The 19,152-nt window shown below is 37.8% G+C and overlaps 1 protein-coding gene across 11 annotated transcripts in view; it reads left to right on the top strand.

Annotated features, from left to right (window-relative positions):
* The window catches only part of KAT6B (lysine acetyltransferase 6B), a 207,744-nt gene that overhangs the window by 124,414 nt on the left and 64,178 nt on the right, over nucleotides 1-19,152 (top strand). For all 11 annotated transcript variants that reach the window (XM_023204894.2, XM_023204892.3, XM_031936188.1 and 8 more), the window contains one exon: nucleotides 17,656-17,764. In XM_023204894.2, the coding sequence (XP_023060662.2) occupies nucleotides 17,656-17,764 (109 nt within the window). The remainder of the gene's footprint in view (nucleotides 1-17,655; nucleotides 17,765-19,152) is intronic.

Below are 19,152 nucleotides of genomic sequence, written 5' to 3' on the forward strand. Positions count from 1 at the left end.
AGAGCGAGACTCCGTCTCAAAAAAAAAAAAAAAAAAAAAAAAGCCATAGCTAATGTCATTATCAACAGTGAAAAACTAAATACTTTCTTCCTAAGGCCAGAAATAAGACAAGAATATCCCCCTTTCATCATTTCTATTCAGCGTTGTACTGGAGTTTCTAGTGCAACAAGATATGAAAAAGAAATGAAAGTTTGGGAGGAAGAATAATAACGTCTCTTACAGTATTAAGTATTAATGATAGTACTAGTACTATCTCTTACAGTATGCAGATTGAGAGGAAGAACTAATAGTGTCTCTAGTTTTAGACCGTATGGTCATCTGTATCAAAAATCCTAAGGAATCTTTAAGAAAGCTGCTCAAACTAGAGAGGATTTAGCAGGGTCCTGTGATACAAAATGAATATTTTTTTTAAAGTTGCATTTCTATATGGTAGCAATGAAGAAATAACCATTTACAATAGCATCAAATAATATGAAAATATATAGGGATAAAATTAGACAAAATATAGGCAAAGTCGTTGTACCCCCAAAACCATAAAGCATTATTGAAAGAAATTAAGGTAGCCCTAAATAAATGGAGAAATGTCCCATGTTCATAGGAGACTGAATAATGTTACAATGTTAGTACTTCCCAAACTGATTTATAGAATCAAAACAAGCCCAGTAAAGATCCCAACAAGCTTTTCCCTAAAAATTGGGACGCTGATGAATAAATTTGTGACAAAGGATTTGAAATAGTTTAAAAAGTTTTTGAAAAAGAACAACAAAGTTGAAGGACTAATTCAATGGGAAGAAGAAAATCTCAACAAATGGTCCTGGAATAACTGGTTATACATATGGGGAAAAAAATGAACGTTGACCCTTATCTCACCTCATACACAAAAATATACTAAAAATGGTGTATAGACATATAAAAAACTAAAACTATAAAACTAGAAGAAAATATAGGATAAAACCATTACAACTTTGGGATAGGTAAAAATTTCTTAGATTGAACACAAAAAGTAGAAAAATCGATAAATGGCACGTTATCAAAATTAGAAACTGAAGTTTTTCAAAAGAAATTGGCAGGAAAATGGAAAGGGAAGCCACAAACTGGGAGAAAATATTCACAACATTTACATCTTATGTATTATATACATACATACAAAGGACCTGTATCCAGTATATCTAAGGAACTCTTACAACTTAATAAGACAAACAACCCAATTAAACAGTGGGTGTTACAGGTTGTGTTCCTTAGGAAGCATCTACAGATAAAGCTCAGGTATAGGATATTTAGTAAGGCATGCCCTTGGTATTAAGGCTTTTGAGAAGGAGGGCAACAAAGCAGCACTGAGTGGAGGGAGATGTTGAGCAGTGATGCAGCCCAGGAACAGCCTTGGATGACTTCACAACTCACTCTGAAGCTGAATTGGACCTTCGGAATTACTCTGAGTTGGGCCCTGATGGTGCCTTTTTATTTCTGCATCACTCAGTAATGTGAGCCTGTATCACTGGATATGACCCATGCTAGGAAGGATATGTCTTGGCCAATGTGATTCTCTGCAGCTGAGGCAATCCCTGGAGGGAGTGATAGCTGAGTACTTTCCCATAGCATTCTCAGTAGCTGGGACAATAGGTTTTTCACTGAAAGAGGGTCTGACAATATATTGCAGTGACCATTGTAATGGGCAGAAGATTCTAACAGAAACTGTAGAAAAGAAGATATATGAATGGCCATTAAGCATATGAAAACATGAACAACATCATTAGTCATCAAGGATATGCAAATTAAAATCACAGTGAGACACTTCCATACACTCTCTTAAATGGCCAAAATTAAAAAGACTGACAATACTAAGTGCAACTGGAAGTGTAAAATGGCACAAGCACCTTGGAAAACACTTTGCCTGTTTCTTATAAAATAAACCCACACTTAACCATATGCCTAGCAGTTCCACTCCTAGGTATTTACCCAAGAGAAATGAAAACATGTACACAAAAAAGACTTTTGCATGAATGTTCATATGAACTTTATTCATAGAACCCCAAACTGTAAAGAACTCAGATGTCTATCAGCAGGTAAATGGATAAACAAATTTAGGTATATTGATAAAATGAGACCCTAAGTAGCATTAAGCAGAATAAACTACTCACACATGCAACAACATGGATGAATCTCAAAAACATGTCAAGTGTAAGGTTAAGTCACAAAAGAGTACAGATTGTATGATTTCATATATGAAATTTTATAGCAGGCAAAACTAATCTGTCATGACAGCAGATGAGTGATGGCCTGGGTCTGAAAAGGATGAGAATGCAGGAGAACATTTTGGGGTGAAGAGAGGGATTTATATCTTAATTGTTAGGATTATTACATGGATGTATCATTTGCCCAAACTTTTTTTTTTTTTGAGATGGAGTCTCTCTCTGTCATCCAGGCTGGAGTGCAGTGGTGCATCTTGGTTTACTGCAACCTCCACCTCCCGGGTTCAAGAGATTCTTCTGCCTCAGCCTTCTGAGTAGCTGGGATTACAGCCACCACACTCAGCTAATTTTTGTATTTTTAATAGAGACAGGGTTTCACCATGTTGATCAGGCTGGTCTGCAACTCCTGAGCTCAAGTGATCTGCCCGTCTCGGCCTCCCAAAGTGCTGGGATTACAGGTGTGAGCCACTATGCCCACCAGCCTGCCCAAACTTTAAAAGGTTGCATTTTGTTGCAAGTAAATTACACCTCAATGTAATTATACCTAAGTAAAGGTGATTTGTTTTTTAAAGTAAAACTTTTTATAATGGGGATTATGTTCATGAGGGATATTGATTGCACTTTCAATTTTCTGTTCTTATAATATCTTCATCTGATTTTGGTATCAGGATTATGCTGGCTTCATAAAATCAATTGAGAAATATTTCCTCCTCCTCTGTTTTCTGAAACAGATCGTGTAAAATTGGCATTGTGTTCTTAAATATTTGAAATAAGTCACCAGTAAAGTCATCCGGGCCTCGAGTTCTTCTAGGGAGGTTTTAAATAATGAATCATTTTCTGTAGTGGATTTAGGGTTATTCAGATTTTCTGTTTCTTCTTGGGTTGGTTTGGTTAATTTTGTCTATCAGTGAAGTCCATTTCTCTTCTCTGTTGTCTAATTTATTGGCATAAAGTTGTTAATAATATTTCCCATTATTTGAATGTCTTAATGGTCTGTAGTTATATCTCTACCTTACTTCCTGATATTGGTAATTTGCATTTTCTTTTTCTTAATCAGTCTAGTTAGGGGTTTCTAATAAAGTTAAACATATACCCGCATCTAATGACCCAGATGTTCCACTCCTAGGTATTTAATCAAGAGAAATGAAAGCACATATTCTAAAAAATAAAGAATATTCATAGCGATTTTTAAAATTTTAGCCCTAAACTTAAGACAAATGCTAATCAGTTATAGAGAGAACAAATAAAATTTTGTATATTTACAATAAAATACTACTCAGTGATAAAAATTAATGAATTAGTGATGGATACAATAATATATGTGAATATCAAAAATATTTTGGAGAGTGGAAGAAGCCCTACACAAAAAAATCATAGTGTCTGAGTCCATTTAAATTAAGTTCTAGAACAGACTTAATCAAATCGTGGTGATAGAAATCAGATTTGTGAATGCTTAGGAAGGGAAGTGGAAAAGGTATGGACTGGGAAGTAGCAGGAGAGAACTTTCTGGGTTATGGAGTGGTCTGTATTTTGATAGGGGTGTGGGTTACCAGTGTAGGCATTTATTCAAAGCTCATCAAATTGTACATTTCATTGCATGTTAAATATGCCTCAACTTGGTTGTACAACAATGCGAATGTAGTCAGTGCCACTTAACTGTATGCTTAAAGATGGTTAAAATGGTAAATTTTATGTTGTTTATATTTTGCCACAACTGAAAAAAAAACCTTTTTGTTTGTCATATTTGGGTTTTTTTTTTTTTTTTTTTTTTTGGAGACGAGTATTGCAGTGTTGCCCAGGCTGGAGTGCAGTGGCATGATCTTGGCTCACTGCAACCTCCACCCCCTGGGTTCAAACATTTCTGCCTCAGCCTCCCTAGTAGCTGGGATTACAGCCGTGTGCTACCACGCCTGGCTAATTTTTGTATTTTTAATAGAGATGGGGTTTTGCCGTGTTGGCCAGGCTGGTCTTGAACTCCTGACATCAAGTGATCTGCCTGTCTTGGCCTCCCAAAAAAGTGCTGGAATTACAGGCATGAGCCACCGCTCCTGGCTGAAAAAACAAAAACAATCAAACAAAAAAAAAAAAAACAACAGGCCGGGCATTGTTTCATCCTGGCTAACACAGTGAAACCCCGTCTCTACTAAAAAATACAAAAAAACTAGCCGGGCGAGGTGGCAGGCACCTGTAGTTCCAGCTACGCGGGAGGCTGAGGCAGGAGAATGGCATGAACCTGGGAGGCGGAGCTTGCAGTGAGCCAAGATCGGGCCACCGCACTCCAGTCTGGGCGACACAGCGAGACTCCGTCTCAAAAAAAAAAACAAAACAAAAAACAACAACTGTAAATGGGAAGATATGAAGGTTCTAAATGCACAAACATTTAAAGTGTGTATTTCCCCCCATAACCATGTGCTGTTCTATTATTATTTATTTACCATTTATATGCTGAAGAGTGTAATTTAGAAAGTGATAAGAAAGTACCAAGTATAAGAAATGTTACATTCTTATATTCAACAGATATTTATCAAACATCTACTGTGTGTATAGTTCTTTATTATATGTAGTAATTAAGATAAACCAAACAAGGATCTCCTTCCAAGAGCTCACCATGTACTAAGCTATTTAAGATATGCAAAAATTTACCAATTTCACCAAAATAATGGGCTTTTTCTTCCTTCTTTCTACTGTTTACCCTTAGTAGGCTTCTGTAGACTTGTAAAGTTCTAGGAAATTAAGTTTAAAATCTTCGCCCTCGGAGGAAAGCCTATCACACCTGGCATTTCTTCTCCTGGCCTTGCTGCAGCTTGTATTAGTATGCGGGGAGGGGCTTCGGTTTTGTGCAGTTCCCACACACCTTACAGTGAAGCTGTGGTGCCAGGGAGCAGAGTCTGTCTGAGATAATGCTCATGTAAGTGCCCAGGGTGGTGCCTGGCCTAAAGCATAAGGAGACTTAAAAACTCTACCACAAAGGGGGTCTAAGGATGAGTCTTCTGCTACACAGAATTAACTCCAAAAAACAAGGTCAGAGCTCTTGACCTTCAGGTAGTAATTATCCACCTAATCCTCTTTTCCTACTGCTTATGAATACTGCAATTGAAAGGGTCAGAGGTAGTCTGCAAGCAAGGAAAACAAAAGAAGTCAGGAGCATGGAAATTCTGCACACCAGATGGTTTGTGTGCCCAGAGGGCAATTGAGAATTAAGTGTAGTAATGGAATTACACTACTTTTATTGGTTCTGTGAGGACAAGCACTTGGAGTACCAATTATATTCTGCTTGGCATACTTTGGTTGCTGAGTAAATATTAGTAACTTATTGAATAGCACATAACATCTCAACTGCCATGTAAATCTCTGTGAGTGCAGGGAATTGTCAGAGGTGGTGGTGATATTATTGGGAAAGCGACTAGTGTGTAACTTTTCTAGCTTGTTAATAACCACTTACCTATGTCCTATCTCCTCATTCTACTTTCCTGTTTGGATCTGATTATATTCAATTGAGTTGCCTGTGTCTCCTGAGCAGTTACAGCAGGTTTCTCTTGGCAGGATTGATAGTAAGAATGTCTACATTCAGTTCACAGTGTGCCTAGGCAGGGTTTTGTAGCACGCTCTCTAAATTAAAATGAATGCCTTGGGGCAACTGCAGAAGCTCCTAGCTACCTCTAGCTGATACGCAGCTCTACTAAGTATCAGCCGTTGCTTGTGTTTCTTGTAAATTGTTGTTATGCCTATCCTTTAGTCTGTGTTTTACTATTATGCTTCTAGCCTCACTTGGAAAACATTCCCAAGTCATAGAGATGAATTACAATATAGAATTTCTACCAACAGCAGTTCTTGCGTTTTTTTCAGAATCTAGTGCCCAAGTTTTCCTATTCTGTTTTTCTTGCTGTCTTTAAGACAGAATTTCTATTTACATCCCTGTCAATTTTTATATCCCTAAATAAATTATAGTCTTGAAGTTTGGACCTGCTCCAGTCAAGTTTCCTGCAGCACTGAAGTTGGGAATCACTAGAGAGGCACTTTGTTAATTTTCTTTTTAAAAAGGAACGACTAAAGATTTGTGAAACTTGAATGTAAGTTGATTTTAAAATTCCATTTTTCTAAATCCAGAGTAGGGTTTATATTGCTAATATCATGATATACTTGCCAAAGAGAATAGTTCGTAAATCCTAAACAGACTTCCTGTAACCATGTGTTGAATTTCCAGCTGTGTTGAATCAGACTTTGGTCCCTCTTAAGAAGATAAATGCAGTATCTGCAGTTTCTAATGGCAGAAGTGGAGGAGAGAAAGCCCCTGTCCAGATAAGAAACTGAAGGCCCCGGGGCAAGCAATTGTTTCATGAATGTTCTCCCCCTCCCTGCCCACCCCCGAACAAATTTGTGGGCTTCATCTACCAGGAAAAAGAAAAAAAAAAAAAAAAAAAAACTCAAAAAACAAGAAAACACACACCACACAAATGAGATGCTATTGTTAAATGCAGTGTGCAGGATTCATTTGCTTCCTTCCAATAGAATCACTTTCTGTAATCAGCACTCTTATAAATGGCACACCTGCCTAATTAGAACAAGTTCTAGACTATAGGATACAGTGTGAGCATTTCAATTAACTCCACACAATTCAAAACTGTTGTGGCTGATGTTCTTAGAAAATCTTTCCTTCTCTCTTCTTACTCCGTTGTGGCTAAGCTTTATTATTTTATACTTCTGAGTCAGCCTTTGATCATGGGACTTTCCCACTGTGTGGTCATTTAATACCTTTTTTTGTTTCTAAATGATTTCTTTAAATGAAAAAAGAAGTAATGTATTTTAGGGATATATGTAGGGATGCTTTTGAATATTTTTATTTTATTAGGTTTTCCTACTTCCTTTCTGTCACTTAAAATATGGAGCACCCTCATCGTGTGACAAGGAGGTAAAAATACAGCAGTCACATTCAAGATCTCCATACATTAACAATAATAAATCCTTTTGCCCAGAGTAATACAGATACTCAATCCACAGAGCCAGTGGGGATGATATAGTACTCCCTCACAGAACCAATTACCCACAGAGAAGTATAATGAGCAGGGGAGGTGATACAATAAAAATCTATATAGGGAGAGTAAAATTATGATGACAGTGTTGCCTGTGTAAAGTCTTATAGTAAGTATATCTCCAATTATCTTTTGGAAAAAAATTGGTGTCTACTTATGTCCAATTCATGATGAAATTGCAAGAATAGCCTTGGAATAAAACAAAAGGGGGCAGGAGTGTAGAGAAAAGGGCGATAGACCTGTCGTAAACAGAATTCTATTCTACCCCGAAGGATGTGAAGTAGACCCAGGGCTGTTCTGAGGGAGTGCTGGGCATGAACCTCCCTGTGGAGGAATGGCTGTCCTGACCATAGTTACTGTTACTGCAGATGCAGACGGGAACAAAATAATGCTCTGGAAAAAAATAAGATGATTTAGATCATCACAGGAAATCCCTACCTTTAGAGTTAGTGAGCTTCTGAAGACCATATCTGAAGCAAATTGCTGTGAGGGAAAATCCTGAGTGTGCGTGATCTCTATCCTAATTAGGAGCGGGCTTGATCTGTTCCGACAGACATCAGTTGCCTAAGTGAGTTAAGTGGCAAAAAATAAAGTCTAGTTCTTTATTAGGTAAGTGTCAAATAGAGTTCTGAAGCAGCAAACAAAAAAACCACATTAGTAACAACAGGAAGCAGTTTTCAACCTTTGTTGCAGTGCCATCAGTTGTGAAGTTTGTGGACAATAATTCATTACCAGTAATAAGGCACCAACATTTGTAAAATATTTTTCTTTTAAAAATAGACTATAACAGGCTAGACATGGCGGCTCATTCCTGTAATTCCAACACTAGCTGAGGCAGGTGGATCACTTGAGCCCAGGTGTTCGAAACCAGCTTGGGCAACATGGTAAAACCTCGTCTCTACCAAAAATAAAAAAAATTAGCCAGTCTCATAAGCTTGTCTCAGAATAAATATAGATTGAAATGAAAATTAAATTTAAAAAGACTAAACAGATACATAGTCTTGTTATAATTTTGTTACTGTTGTAGTATTCATTTTGGCTTTCTTCTTTTTCTTTTTTCTTTTTTTTTTTAAATTTTTAATTTTTGTTTCTTTTGAGACAGAATCTTGCTCTGTTGCCCAGGCTGGAGTGCAGTGGCATGATCTCGGCTTGCTGCAACCTCCCCTTCCTGGGTTCAAGTGATTCTATTGCCTCAGCCTCCAGAGTAGCTGGGGCTACAGGTGCGCACTACCATGCCCAGCTAATTTTTGTATTTTTTTTAGTAGAGACAGGGTTTCACCATGTTGAGGCTGGTCTAGAACTCCTGACCTCAAGTGATCTACCTGCCTTGGACTCCCAAAGTGCTGGGATTATAGGCGTGAGCCACCACAACCAGCGACTCTTTTTTTTTCTTTCATTCTTTTTTTTTTAAAATAACCTTATATTCTTTCTAGAGATGGAAAGAAATGGTGGGACTGGGGATGGGGAGTGCCACCACAACTAGGTGCTGGCAACTGGTCATGCCCCAAATCTATCTTATATAGTGACTATTACTGACTACATAATCTATCTTATGTAGTAACTATTACAGCCTATAGTGACTATTACTGAGCAAGCCCTAATAGTTAATACTGGGCAGATAATTTTCCTCCTAACTGATTTTTAAATTTTGGTCCCGTCTTGTCAGTTTATGGCCAGGGAAGTATACAGCAAACACAAATGTCATTTATTATGTGTGTCAGAGTAAAAAAAGGCTTCAGATTAAACAGTGGTGGAACCCACCCTGCCATTGATGGTTTCTTGACATGTAATGTTTGTGGTCATTGAGGATATATGTGAAAATAAAAGACAGTTGACAATATTTTGGGACCTGTGAATTGGAGAAACCAGTTCCCAACTTCAGAGCAGTTTGTTCATTTGTTTATTCATTTATTCCCTAGATACACTTTGAAGCTGGGGCTACAGAAATGAACAGTGTCTGCCATCATGATGGAACTTATGGTTTAGTAAGGGAAACGGACAAATAAATGAGATGCAATATTTCAGTTAATGATGAGTGCAGTGAAGAAAAATGAAGCCAAGGTGTGGAGCTGAGCACAGTGGCTCACACCTGTAATCCCACCACTTTGAGAGGCCAAGGTGGGTGAATTGCTTGAGCTTAGGAATTCGAGACAGCCTGGGAAATGTTGCGAGACCACCATCTCTATAAAAAGTTAAAAAATTAGCTGGGCGTGGTAGCGCACCACTATAGTCCCAGCTACTTGGGAGTCTGAGGTAGGAGGACCTCTTGAGCCCCAGGAGATCAAGGCTGCAGTGAGCTTTGATCATGCCCCTGCTTTCCATCCTGGGTGACAAAGCGAGTGGTGTCTCCTTATTTAAAAAAAAAAGAAGAAGGGTATGGAGATTCTAGAGTGGTGCCAGTGGAGTACAGTTTCAGAGAGGATGGTCAGGGACAGCCTTTCTGCTGAGGTGTATCAAGCTCCAAGTGAAAGGAGGGACAAACCATGGGGAAAGCCAGAGAGTGAAGGGCTTGGTGTCAGCAGGCTGGAGTTCCTCCATCTCACTAGTTAGGTGACCTTAGAGAGGTGGCCTTGTGGCATAGCATTCATATATGGGACTTGAGAAAAGCATTGTGATAAACAGTAAAGCATTACCTAAACTTCACATTTCAGTATAGTATAACAAAGGAGTGCAAACTAAGGAGATATAGAAGAGTCTTTTTTTTTTTTTTTAAGATGGAGTTCCGTTCTTGTTGCCCAGGCTAGAGTATAATGGTGCGGTCTCAGCTCACTGCAACCTCCTCCTTCCTGGTTCAAGAGATTCTTCTGCCTCAGCCTCCTGAGTAGCTGGGATTACAGACACCCAGCACCATGCCTGGCTAACTTTTTTTTTTTTTTTTTTTGTATTTTTAGTAGAGCCAAGGTTTCACCATGTTGGCCAGGCTGGTCCCGAATGTCCTGACCTCAGGTGATCTGCCCACCTCGGCCTCCCAAAGTGTGGGGATTACAAGCATAAGCCACTGTGCCCAGCCAGTATTCATCTTTGTTTGCTTTTGTGGTATTATTCATTTAATATTTTATATTTGTTTATGCTTTTCTTTCTCTGATATCTTTTTCTTTTCATTTAGTTTGAGTTTTCCTTTTATTAAATAGTTGCAGGCCTTTTGGCTCTCAGTGGAGGTGTTTTCTACTCTGTTCCTGTACTCCCTGATTAATTCATTCTTTAAAAAAATCCTCTAAGATTAATATTCATCATGGGGGCTCAGAAAATGAAAGTCTTTTATAGAGTAATTCTAAACTCCAGAATAATTCATTTGTTCTGATGTTTATTAAGGACTTGAAGTTGTTTGTTTGCTCTTTCCGTTTTTATAGCCAAATAAAATTTTGCAATACTCCTAATATTTGAGTAGAACTTTGTAGTTTACAAAATACTTTCCACACTCACTCACATTTGAACTTTAGCAACCTGAGAGCTAGACAACACAGACACTATTGTGCACTTTTACAGATGAGGAAACCTGAGGCTTAGAGAGCAGTGTTTAAATCTGGATCTTTCTATGGTGCAAGTATGAACGTATGAATGAAAAGTGCTGAACTGTTTTGTTTTTAACACTTGGGATTACTAAAATGGTGTATTTTTTTCAGCAGTCTCATGAAAGATGTAGATGACTTAAGAAGTATGGATCTATGGGGGATTATGGAGAGAGGGCTATATATCCCGATCATTGTGAACAGATACCATGGAAATGGCTTACAAAACCCCTTTTTGTGTCATTGTCAGGAGGAGGATATGAGTCTAAATACTCCTGGCTCTGATTTAGTGCAGGAATTTTCATTTATTTTTGTCCAGTTACTTAGACTAAGGCTAACAAATATATAGTTTCCTTCTGCGCAGAAACAGAAGTATTCATAAAGTAAAATAAAGCTGCTCAAAAATGCATTGTCCTAGATTTAAAGAATATTTCCTTAGAAAAGGCTATCTTATTTTGAGATCAAAGGTCTTGAAGACTCTTAAAATTTCTAAGTATTATAGAATCAATAAAAAATTAGAACTGGGAAAGACCTTAAAGATTAACTCTAGAACCATTAAAATATTTGATCTGGATGGAATCTTTGAAGAGTCCCAGATCCTCAAATTGTGTGAGGTGAAATTGTATACTGTTGTGTCCTCAGCATCCTGATGGGGCCCATCCAGTCTCTCCATGGCCACTTGATTATAGGGGCCTCTTATTGCCTCTGGAATAATCCATTCCACAAATACCGTCTGATTTCACTTATATGAGGTAGCTAGAGTAGTCAAATGCATAGAGACAGGAAGTAGAATGGTGATTTCCTGGGGTGGGGGAAGAGAATATGGGAAATTATTGTTTAATGGATACAGAGTTTCAGTTTTGCAAGTTGAAAAGAGTTCTGGAGATAGGTGGTGGTAATGGTTGCACAGTATTGTGAACTTAATGCCATTTGAACCACAATTAAAAAAATAAAAACTAAGTAAATGAAACAGAAAAAACAAAAAAGAATCCATTCCATTGCTGGACAGCTCTGTTGGACAGGCTCTCTATGATAACCCATATTGGTGTAAGTTTTGTACTCTGGAACCACAAGAACGAATCTAACGCTTTCACCTGGATGAAGACACCCAGCGTGTCCACCCCAAACAGTCTCTTACAGCTAAGTAGCCCTTGTTCCTTCACTAGATCATAATATTTTGTTTTGTTTTGCTTACACTTTGAATGATGATCAAGATATGATTCACACATGTGATTGGCTGATAGGCCCTTTAAATGTCTCTTAATCTAGTGATTCTTCTGTATCTATTTTTTGCTCACCCATTCACTTGGTCTCCCGTTTACTTTGTTGAAGAAAGTGGGCCATTTTTTCCCTAGAGTTTTGGTACTAGCATCTCCCTCCTCTATCGATTAACATAGTCCTCTGTCTTCTGTATTTCCTCTGAGTTGGTAATTGGCTTGAGAGACCTTGTTTTATAAATGTTGATAGTTCAACTACTGTCATCCTCTGGTATCTGTGGGGGTTTGGGTACAGGACCCCTCCCTCACCCCCTGCCACCACTGATACCAAATTCCATGGATGCTCAAATCCCTTATATAAAATGGTGCAGTATTTGCATATAACCTATGTACATTCTCCCATATACTTTAAATCATTTCTAGATTACTTACAATAACTAATACAATATCAATGCTATGTGAATAGTTCTATTGTCTAGGGGATACTGAGAAGAAAAAAACGTATATATGTTCAGTACAGACAAAACCATCCTTTTTCTTTTCAAATAATTTCCATTCATGGTTGGTTGAATCCACTGATTTTAATCCCACAGATATAGAGGGTCTACTGAAAATAGTAATTCAGTCTAGATCTCTTTTGAGAGTAAAGAGGCACAATTTTATTTTCCCCCCAACTTTTTGTTTGGAAAAGTTGTAAAGATGAGGAAAAATTATATAATGAACACCCGTATGCCTTTTACATAGAATAATATACCTATATGCCTTTTACATAGAATAATATACCTGTATGCCTTTTACACAGACTCTGCAACCATTAACATTGTGTCATGTTTACTTTCTGTGCACACTAACATACGAACACACTTAAGTTTGTTTTTTTCTGGAGAGTAAGTTACTCTCCAATCATAACACTTTACTCCTCAATTTCTTTCTTTCTTTTTTTTTTTTTTGAGACGGAGTCTCGCTCTGTCGCCTCCAGTGGCGCGATCTCGGCTCACTGCAAGCTCCGCTTCCCAGGTTCACGCCATTCTCCTGCCTCAGCCTCCGGAGTAGCTGGGACTACAGGCGACCGCCACCACGCCCGGCTAATTTCTTTTTTTTGTATTTTTAGTAGAGACGGGGTTTCACCGTGTTAGCCAGGATAGTCTCGATCTCCTGACTTCGTGATCCGCCCGCCTCGGCCTCCCAAAGTGCTGGGATTACAGGCTTGAGCCACCGCGCCCGGCCTACTCCTCAATTTCAACATAAAGACATCATAACACTTTACTCCTATATTTCAACATATATCTGCTAAAAATGAATATATTCTCCTACATAATCAGAATTATGTTCACTCAAGAAATTTATATCTAGTTTATATATTGCCTAATTTTGAGTACACATTACCCTAATTATCCCAATAATATCCTTCATAGCTATGGATATTTTGTAAAAATCCAGAATCCAACCAAGGATCACAGATTGTATTTGTATTTAGTTTTCATTACCACCTCAGTCACCTTAGTTGTTCCTGCCCCCTGCCTCCCTTCTTTTGAGAAACAGGGTCTTGCTCTGTCACCCAGGCTGGAGTACAGTGGGTGCAATCAGGACTCACTGCAGCCTCAACTTCCGCAGCTTAAGCCATCCTCCCACCTCAACTCCCCAAGTAGCTGGGACCACAGGCATGTGCCACCATGCCTGCCTAATTTTTTTATTTTGTAGAGATGGGGTCTCCCCATGTTGCCCAGGTTGGTCCTGCCCTTTTTTAGGTATTATATGACATTTTTTGAAGAGTACGGAAAAGTTGTTACAGAGAATGTCCCCCAATTTGGATTTGCCTGATTGTTTCTTTATGATTGGACTCAGGATAAGTGTTTCTGGCAATAATACTATATAGGCAGTGCTCAGTCCTTCAGGATAGGCACTTGGAAGGCACATGATGTCACTTTGTCCCATACTGGTTTAGAAAGTGTCCACCAGATTTCTCCATTGTAAAGGTACCTTTTGCCCATGGTAATTAATAAATAATCCATGGCGTTTAGTGATTGCCTTTTTAATAGTTTTTAAAACCATATGCCATTGGTCATGGGAGAAATTGTATGGAATAGATTACGAACACATTAGTCAAGAGTTATTGCCACTGATGGAAAGATAATTTTAGACATTTGTTATCCTGAGGAATGGAGGGGAGGTAGTGAAGTAAGAAATGGGCTTTCATGAAGACAGACTTGTGTTTGAGTACAGCTCTACACAGCAGATCATGAGGTCAAGAGATTGAGACCATCCTGGCCAACGTAGTGAAACCCCATCTCTACTAAAAATACAAAAATTAGCCGGGTGTAGTGGCACGCGCCTGTTGCTTAACTTCTTAGATGCTCAATTTCTTTTCTAAAATGGAGATAATACTCATACCAGGCAAGATTGTTAAGACGATTAAATGAGACAGTACAGGAGCAGCCTCTAGCCTAGCAGCTGCCCCAGGGCCATTTCATGGGAGACAAGGAGATCCTTCCAGAGCACAGTTTGCTGGATGTATTCATCTTTAGACTTATTCATGAGCATTCCTTCTTGGGATTAGTTTAAAATATTCAGGCTTGTTGATGGGAAAATGTGATCAACAGGTTAGGTGTCTTTGTGAAATTTCAAAGAAAGGAATTAAGAATTTGGAGATTTTTGGTATCATTTTCAAACATCTTAAATATGACTTACTTGTAGTAGATTTGTATAGAATCAAGTTTGCATTTACTCAGATCTTTTTCTGACTGGAATCCATTTTACTTTATTATAAAGGACTTTTTAAAAAACAGTTTATATGTAGTCTGATTGAGAACAGTGAATCATAATAATCCTGTGACCCATTTACTTACGTTCCTATAAAAGTTTCATTTCGTACAAGTGACAATTTTTTAAAGTTAATTAGACTTGGCTACACTGAGGTTAGCAAAAAGTGCTTTGAATTATCAATAATTCAGCAGGGCAGACATTTCTGTATAATGCAGTGGTTTTATAGAGTATTGTGAGATAGTTATCCTTAAAATAAATGGTTGTGAGCATACATCAGCATGGCGGGGTTCACTTGAATGTAGCGTGAAGTGATAACATCTATGCTTTCTATTATTGGGCAGAGCGCGGGACATCAGTCTTTCTGGCCATGAACTACTAGCAACCTTTGTCCTTTGTGTTACCTTTAGTTAAAAAACGAAAAATGAACATGAATGCTGGCTGATGGCCATGTCTCTCTCACAGCTAAAAATTCATCTGGGAAAGAAAAATGGGATTGGAGATTTGGATTTGTTTCATTGCGTGAATGATATGTGACATTCTGTAAATTATTTATCACTGCAAGGATGGCAGCAGTAGCTTGAACATTGTTATATCAAATGAAAGCAGGAATCCCATTAGTAAGAGGACCGGGTTTTAGCTCGAATCTATCAGGGGAATGTTGTCACTTTAAAGCCAGATTGTTCTTTTAATTGCTATTTAAAGGAACAAAAGTGTTCCCAAGGTACTGCAGTTGAGCAGTTGCAAGTAATAACTATGGATCCATAATTATGCAGTGCTGATTATCTGGCATTTAAAAAACTGTGGCTAGAGTCAGTGACCAATTTTTTATAGCTTGTCTCTTCTGGTTTTTCTAGTACAGAATGTTTTATAATCTACTTTTTAACTGGGGCCACAAAAATACATTTGCATAGCTACCTCAGAACGTAAAGCCTGTGCATATTATAAGAACAAATTAAGCTGAAAGTAAAGGGAAGATAATGAATGCCCTTGTAAGATGAGATTAGCAGTCATATTAAACAATTTTGTAAATGCTTAGTCATGAGATGATTTTCTGTTTTTGATGACATGTTGTCACAAGGAACCAAGGCGTTTGTTGGAATCATTATAACCATTGATTTTTTTTGTTCTTAACTAGCATATATTTCCTTCATGTATTCAGTTAGCAGATATATTTTGAGTGCCTACTATGCACCAGGAAATGCATTAGGCATTTGGGCTAGAGTGGCTGAACAAATGAAGTTTATTTTATGCTGATGTATATTTAGAGAGTTAGACCTAGCAAAATCTTGTTTTTAATTTACATTTAAAAACATTTGTGATTATGTTGGGTGTTCTTGCTCTGAATTTTTGATTCATGAGATTCAAATAGAGAGACATCATAGTAACATTCAGATGGCTAGCAGACAACATGTGTGAAGGCTTGGAATATGCGGTAAAATTATAGTTTTCGTAGTTTTGGTTGTTGAAAATAATGTGACCAGATCTGTAGGCACAGTCAGCTATTCCTATGGATGGGAATACTAGCATTGCTGATAGTAGTAAATAACAATGGAGATACTAAAATGTATGTAGATTTATACATTGTTAAAAGCAATTTTCATACGAGAGTTAAAGGCTGGTTGGGGACTAGACAAATGTTTTGTTGTTTCTTATATAAAGTGGGAATGTCAGGCTGGGCGCCGTGGCTCACGCCTGTAATCCCAGCACTTTGGGAGGCTGAGGCGGGCAGATCATGAGGTCAAGAGATCGAGACCATCCTGGCCAACATGGTGAAACCCCATCTCTACTAAAAATACAAAAATTAGCTCAGTGCGGTGGCACGCGCCTGTAGTCGCAGCTACTCAGGAGGCTGAGGCAGGAGAATACCTTGAACCCAGGAGGGAGAGGTTGCAGTGAGCCAAATCACGCCACTGCACTCCAGACTGGCAAGAGAGTGAGACTCTCTCTATAAATAAATAAATAAATAAAGTGGGAATGTCAGAGATTGAGGGTTTATCTTCTTTGTTTGGTGTGGTGTGGTTTACTTTTGAAGACCTTCATGCCACAAAACCCTTGATAATAATGACCTTTTCAAGTGATCCCACAGAATCCTGCTCATTCTATTATTCTGTCACCTAAAAACATACAGATATTTTATGTCAAATATTTTATGTCAAATATTTGGTAATGTTTTATGTCAAACATACAGATATTTATGTCAAATATTATTCTGTCACCTAAAAACATACAGATATTTTATGTCAATGCAAAACCTGCATTGCAACATTTAATATGTTTAAACAGTCTATACATGATATTCATAGAGTATAATGCTGAATGGATAATTTATTGTAGGCATATAGATAATGGGAACAATTGAAATGTCCAATGAATCCTTAATTATGTTCATTTCAGGCAAGCTATATAATATATAAAGGTATTAGATTTCATTGGTTTAATAAAGATGACTTCTGAGTCATACATTATACTGAAATGTATTCAGGTAATACTTTAGTGTCAAATAATTTAAGAGATATATTCCAGCACTTTGGGAAGCTGAGGCAGGTGGATCATGAGGTCAGGAGATTGAGACCATCCTGGCCAACATGGTGAAACCCCGTCTCTACTAAAATACAAAAAACTAGCCGGGCGTGGTGGCGCGCATCTGTAATCCCAGCTACTCGGAAGGCTGAGGCAGGGGAATCGCTTGAACCCGGGAGGCGGAGGTTGCAATGAGCCGAGATTGTGCCGCTGCACTCCAGCCTGGCGACAGAGCAAGACTCCGTCTCAAAAATAATATGAGTTTTTTTACTAGCAGAAAATGTTTATTTAAATACGTTATTTAGCAGTTTTTCTTTGTTAAAGAAAGAAGAAGCTTTATGAGAAAAATGTAAGAAGCTTTTGATTTTAATGTTTTTAATTTTGAAATGGAAAAGTGACAGTATTTTTTATTTTAATTTTGTCATAGCCACGTGCTGATCCCATTCCAATATGTAGCTTCTGTTTGGGGACTAAAGAATCAAATCGTGAAAAGAAACCAGAAGAACTCCTCTCTTGTGCAGATTGTGGCAGTAGTGGTAAGTTGTGTTTTTCCTATGTGTTGTACAATGACTTCCCATTATCATAGCTTCATGCTATTTATCTCTCTATTAAAACTGTATTGTTATTTAAGGCAATTATATGGTTATAGCATGGGCTTTAAATTTTAAAATAAAAAGGAATAGAGAAAAAAGCGTTAGTACTGACATATGGATATTATATATGCTTATATAATACTATACATATTTATGATTAAGCTTTTATTTTATACCAGCATTGGTAATTCATTGTGGAGATGTCTACATTATAGGTAAATTCAGTGTAGAGAATTCTAAGCTTTCAAGCTGAGTACAACTGGAATCACTGGCTTATTTTCTCTTAATATAACCTGAAGTCTCAAGAAGTATTTTGGTCTCCAGTGTTTCAGGTCATGACACCTACTGCTGAAATGTAATATTACAGCCCAGCTCTGTGTGACTTCAAATGAGAGAGACAATGTTCTGGAAACTGCAATGATAGTATCAATAAGTCATCAGGCATGAAAGAAATTCATATTGTCTGGAATAAGATAAGAAAAGGGTAGTCTGTACAGAAGGTGATATTGAAATCAAGGAATTGTTGGGTAGGGACTCTTGGCAAATTGCAGTACCTCGAATTTTTCAAGGTAGCTATTATCTCTGCCTTTTTCTCATAAGATTTTAAGGCCATTCCTCCAGTTTCATAATGGAAATTTAAAGGCAAACTGTGCTAACGTTAATTTGTTTTACTAGCCAATCTTCCTTTTTGTTAAACAGGTCATATTTGCCTAGGTAATACATGTACGCACACACATATACACACATGTATACCTGCATATAGACATATATGTGTTTATGTGTGGTAGCTGTTAGATTTTTTTAGATTAATCATTTTTTTGGCCCGGTGCAGTGGCTCACACTTGTAATCCCAGTTCTTTGGGAGGCCTAAGTGGGAGGATCATTTGTTTAAGACCAGCCTGGGCAACATAGTGAGATCCAGTTGCTACAAATAACACACAAATTAGCTAGGTGTGCTGTAGTCCCAACTACTTGGGAGGCTGAGACAGGAGGATTGCGTGAGCTCAAGAGTTTGAGATTACAGTGAGTTATGATCTTGTCACTGCACTCCAGCCTGTGCGAGAGAGTGAAACCCCATCTTTAAAAATTAATAGCAAAAAATAAGTAAAAATTAAGCCTTTTCTGTTAATCTTCAAATTTTTTTCCCAGACTACCCAAACTTTTTTCTCCAAAGTCTTATTTTAAAATTCATGACTATTTCTCTAGTTATAGTAATCTCTAAAAAAAAAAAAAACAAAAACAAAAACCAACAGAACACCATAGCTAATTCTTGTTTAGGAAGTCTCGAGATGTACTGGCTAGGAGCAAACTCAAGAGCCAGCCATAGCCCA

Source organism: Piliocolobus tephrosceles, chromosome 9 (assembly GCF_002776525.5).
Source record: "Piliocolobus tephrosceles isolate RC106 chromosome 9, ASM277652v3, whole genome shotgun sequence".
In the NCBI taxonomy this organism is placed as follows: Eukaryota; Metazoa; Chordata; class Mammalia; order Primates; family Cercopithecidae; genus Piliocolobus; species Piliocolobus tephrosceles.